Raw genomic sequence first — 5,222 nt, forward strand, 5'->3', positions numbered from 1 at the left:
AACTCTGCCTAGACGGCCAATTTGACATTTTGAAGTGACCCCAAACGTTTGAACGGTAGTGTCCACTACCAGTCAAAAGGTTTGGACACACCTACTCATTCAATTAAAACAAATAAACAACTATTTTCTACACTGTAGAATAATAGTGGAGACATCAAAACTATGAAATAACACATATGGAATCATGTCGTAACCAAACAAGTGTTAATCAAATCAAAATATGTTTTATATTATAGATTCTTCAAGGTAGCCTCCCTTTTTCCTTGATCTATTAGATGCTATAGACTATGTTCAGTTTAGTATAGGAGCTTAGTATAGGAGTTTAGTATAGGAGTTTAGTATAGGAGTTTAGTATAGGAGTTTAGTATAGGAGCTTAGTATAGGAGTTTAGTATAGGAGTTTAGTATAGGAGCTTAATATAGGAGCTTAGTATAGGAGTTTAGTATAGGAGCTTAGTATAGGAGTTTAGTATAGGAGTTTAGTATAGGAGTTTAGTATAGGAGCTTAATATAGGAGCTTAATATAGGAGTTTAGTATAGGAGTTTAGTATAGGAGTTTAGTATAGGAGTTTAGTATAGGAGTTTAGTATAGGAGTTTAGTATAGGAGTTTAGTATAGGAGTTTAGTATAGGAGTTTAGTATAGGAGCTGTTGGAACAGTTGGAACAGTTGGAACATTTGGAACAGTTGGAACATTTGGAACAGTTGGAACAGTTGGAACAGTTGGAACAGTTGGAACATTTGGAACAGTTGGAACAGTTGGAACAGTTGGAACAGTTGGAACAGTTGGAACAGTTGGAACAGTTGGAACAGTTGGAACATTTGGAACAGTTGGAACATTTGGAACATTTGGAACATTTGGAACATTTGGAACATTTGGAACATTTGGAACATTTGGAACAGTTGGAACATTTGGAACAGTTGGAACATTTGGAACAGTTGGAACAGTTGGCAGGATAAAGTCCAGCGAACGAAGAGAGTACCCACCACATTTCTGAACAATAAAAATGCCCCCCAAAAATGGTAGTAAATCCAAAATGGCTTTGTAAATAAAAGTATACCAGTGACTGAGTCTACAATTGACTAGAGAAGGCCAGCCAACCCTGATATATAAAGTGCAGTGGTGTGTAAGGGTTTTGCAGTTTATAATACATCTCAATGGTAAAGGAGTCAATTGATCTCAAACACTGAATGGAAGCATTCATATATAAAATCTCCCCATAGTCTAGTAAAGGCATAAATGTAGCAGATACTAGCCTCCTTCCAGCCTCCTCCTAGTTTCCAACTTAACCTGGTTAAATAAAGGTGAAATAAAAAAAATAAACACAGGCCTTATTCCTAAAATAAAATCCCAACTTCAACTCAAATTATTTTGTAAGTTGCTGAATCTGCTGTGGTGATGACAGTAATACCCAGGATGTAGAACACAGTTATTTATCTGCTGAGGTGATGACAGTAATACCCAGGATGTAGAACACAGTTATTTATCTGCTGAGGTGATGACAGTAATACCCAGGATGTAGAACACATGGACATCTACCACGATCAGATTAGAGACGTAAGGGAGATGAGACATCTACCACTTTCAGATTAGAGCCGTAAGGGAGAATAGACATCTACCACCCCACTACCACTATCAGATTAGAGCCATAAGGGAGCCTAGACATCTACCACTATCAGATTAGAGCCATATCAGATTAGAGCCAGAAGGGAGACTAGACATCTACCACCCCACTACCACTATTAGATTAGAGCCATAAGGGACACTAGACATCTACCACCCCACTACGACTATCAGATTAGACCCATACGGGAATCTAGGCATCTTTCACCCCACTACCACTATCAGAATAGAGCCATAAGGGAGCCTAGACATCTACCACTATCAGATTAGAGCCATATCAGATTAGAGCCAGAAGGGAGACTAGACATCTACCACCCCACAACCACTATTAGATTAGAGCCATAAGGGAGGCGAGACATCTACCACCCCACTATCAGATTAGAGCCGTAAGGGACACTAGACATCTACCACCCCACTACGACTATCAGATTAGATTAGACCCATAAGGGAGTCTAGGCATCTTTCACCCCACTACCACTATCAGAATAGAGCCAACAGGGAGACTCGGCATCTACCACCCCACTATCAGATTAGAGCCGTAAGGGAGACTAGACATCTACCACCCCACTACAACTATTAGATTAGAGCCATAAAGGAGACCAGACATCTACCACTATCAGATTAGAGCCGTAAGGGAGAAGAGACATCTACCACCCCACTACAACTATCAGATTAGACCCATAAGGGAGGCTAGACATCTACCACCCCACTACCACTTTCAGATTAGAGCTGTAAGGGAGACTAGACATCTACCACTATCAGATTAGAGCCGTAAGGGAGACTAGACATCTACCACTAACAGATTAGAGCCGTAAGGGAGACTAGACATCTACCACCCCACTACCACTATCAAAATAGAGCAATAAGGGAGACTCAACATCTACCACTAATATACCACACCTCCTCAGTCCTTATCTGTGGTACTGTATATTAACTATATACCACACCTCCTCAGTCCTTATCTGTGGTACTGTATATTAACTATATACCACACCTCCTCAGTCCTTATTGATTAATTACAACACATAGGTGTATTATAAGGCATTAAAATAATGATACATACGTACTTCATAGAAACTGTTACCCTTCATATATTCTAACAACTCACATTTTATGATTCATTATGTCATTTGTTCCATGTTAAGGGCTCTAACCTTGGAGCAAAACTATTTGTCTCCCTCTTGCTGTTGCATGCAGTTCCTCTCTCTCTTCCTCCATTCCTCTAACCCCTCCCTCCTTCTAACCCCAGCCCTCTGGCAGAACCAGGAAGTCCCTCCCCTTCCCACAAACTCTCTTCTGAGGAAACGAAACTGATCTGAGTCTCTGTGTCGTCTGTCTGTGTGACAGTGAACAACCGTCCAAATGGCTCAACAGGGAGTTCTGCTGGACCAGGACCAGTTCTGTTGTTCTGTCTGTCTGGATCTACTGAAGGAGCCGGTCACTATTCCCTGTGGACACAGTTACTGTAGGAGCTGTATTGAGGGCTGCTGGGATCAGGATGTTCTGAAAGGGGTCTATAGCTGTCCTCAGTGCAGACATACCTTCACTACAAGGCCTATGCTGATGAAAAATAACATGTTGGCTGAGCTGGTGGAGAAACTGAGGAAGACAGGACTCCAGGCTGCTCCCCCTCCTGCTCTGTGCTATGCTGGACCTGGAGATGTGGCGTGTGATGTCTGCACTGGGACCAGAAAGCAGAAAGCCCTCATGTCCTGTCTGGTGTGTCTGGCCTCTTACTGTGAGACTCACCTCCAACTTCACTATGAATCTCCTGCTTTCAAGAAGCACAAGTTGGTCAAAGCCACGGCACAACTACAGGAGAAGATCTGCTCTCATCATGACAAACTGCTGGAGGTTTACTGTCGTACCGATCAGCAGTGTATCTGTTATCTGTGTACAATGGATGAACATAAAGGCCATGATACAGTGTCAGCTGCAGCAGAGAGGACTGAGAAACAGGTAAGACCAGAACAACTTGTTGGTGACTGTCTGATAAACAAGGAATTAAAGATACAGTACGAACTAAATCTGTTTGAATATGAGATCATTATATTATATACAATATGAAATGGATCCACAAATATGAACACAAACCTTGAGTATATAGATATGTTAACCCAGATTCTCCAAATGTATCACCATTTTCTAAAATAAAACTCTATTCTCATTCTGAATGGCCTTTTATGAGTCCAAAGTTCAGTCTCAACCCCTTGATACATGTAGGCCTACCATACAAACTATAATCATTCACATAGCAACATAATATTGTAAAGGGACTTCCTCAGGATTGTAGACCTTCCTCTCTATGGGTCCTATGTCACATTACTATACTATTGATCTACTGGACTAATAAAGCTTGATAGCTCATTGAAGAGTGATTCTCCACAGAGGCAGCTGGGGATGAGTCAGCAGAAGGTCCAGCAGAGATTCCAGGAGAGAGAGAAGGAGCTGAAGGAGCTCCAACAGGCTGTGGAGTCTCTCAAGGTGAGTATTGTTGACCAAAGGAGACACACCATTTCACTTCTCTCCTCCAGTCAGAGAGAGAGAGAGAGGGGCCCCTATCCAATCCCACTGACCCCACTGTTGGGAACAGGCTGTCTGGACCCCTTTCAGAGAATAGACTGGTTCATGTAACCAACTGGGCTGCCTCATCACATAACCATGAGTAACCATGACTGACTCATGTCCCCTATACATTAATATGGAACTGTCTCTCTCTCAATTCAATTCAAAGGTCTTTATTGGCATTTGAAACATATCTTTACTATGCCAAAGCAAGTGAAGTAGATATTAGATATATAGATATTAGATATTAGATATAGATAATTTGGTCATATTAGATTTGACTTCAGAAGAGTTCCAGGGTGTGTTGAGTGGTGGTGTCCAGTCCTCCCAGGTCGTTGTCATGGTGATGGAGCAGATAGGGTCAAAGTAGTGGAATGGGTTAGTGGGTTTTTAATGAGTGTAGGTTAGTTGTCATGGTGCAGGAGCAGATAGGGTCAAAGTAGTGGAATGGGGTAGTGGGTTTTTAATGAGTGTAGGTTAGTTGTCATGGTGATGGAGCAGATAGGGTCAACGTAGTGGAATGGGGTAGTGGGTTTTTAATGAGTGTAGGTTAGTTGTCATGGTGATGGAGCAGATAGGGTCAACGTAGTGGAATGGGGTAGTGGGTTTTTAATGAGTGTAGGGTTAGTTGGAAGGGTGTTACTTAGTATTATCATCATTATATTATTATTAGTATGCGCTGAATACAACAGGTGTTTTTACAGTGAAATATCAAGACTTGCAAGTAATTAAAGAGCAGCAGTAACAATAGTGAGACTAAAATCAGACTATATACAGGTGGGAACCGGTACAGAGTCAATGCACGGGGTCATAGGTTAGTTGAGGTAATATCAAGAATTGCATGTGTTGTGATATTGTTATAAGGATGTTGAAGAGAGGGAAAGATTGAAGTGTCATTGGGGTTGGACGGGGTTGGGGGAGTTTGGAAGGAATTTGGGGGATGGGGGAGGGTCTATTATAAGTTAGTAGGACTCTTTTATTTTCTCAGAAGTACTGAGTTAGGTAGGAGGATTTAGAGTGGTGTAAACCGTGATG

At 41.6% G+C, this 5,222-nt stretch overlaps 1 protein-coding gene across 4 annotated transcripts in view; it reads left to right on the top strand.

Annotated features, from left to right (window-relative positions):
• Positions 1–2,874: 2,874 nt before the first annotated feature.
• The window catches only part of LOC139406312 (tripartite motif-containing protein 16-like), a 16,055-nt gene continuing 13,707 nt past the window's right edge, over positions 2,875–5,222 (top strand). For all 4 annotated transcript variants that reach the window (XM_071148800.1, XM_071148801.1, XM_071148803.1 and 1 more), the window contains exons 1-2: positions 2,875–3,581; positions 4,011–4,106. In XM_071148800.1, the coding sequence (XP_071004901.1) occupies positions 2,985–3,581; positions 4,011–4,106 (693 nt within the window). In that variant the 5' untranslated portion in view covers positions 2,875–2,984. The remainder of the gene's footprint in view (positions 3,582–4,010; positions 4,107–5,222) is intronic.

Source organism: Oncorhynchus clarkii, chromosome 4 (assembly GCF_045791955.1).
Source record: "Oncorhynchus clarkii lewisi isolate Uvic-CL-2024 chromosome 4, UVic_Ocla_1.0, whole genome shotgun sequence".
Taxonomy (NCBI): domain Eukaryota; kingdom Metazoa; phylum Chordata; class Actinopteri; order Salmoniformes; family Salmonidae; genus Oncorhynchus; species Oncorhynchus clarkii.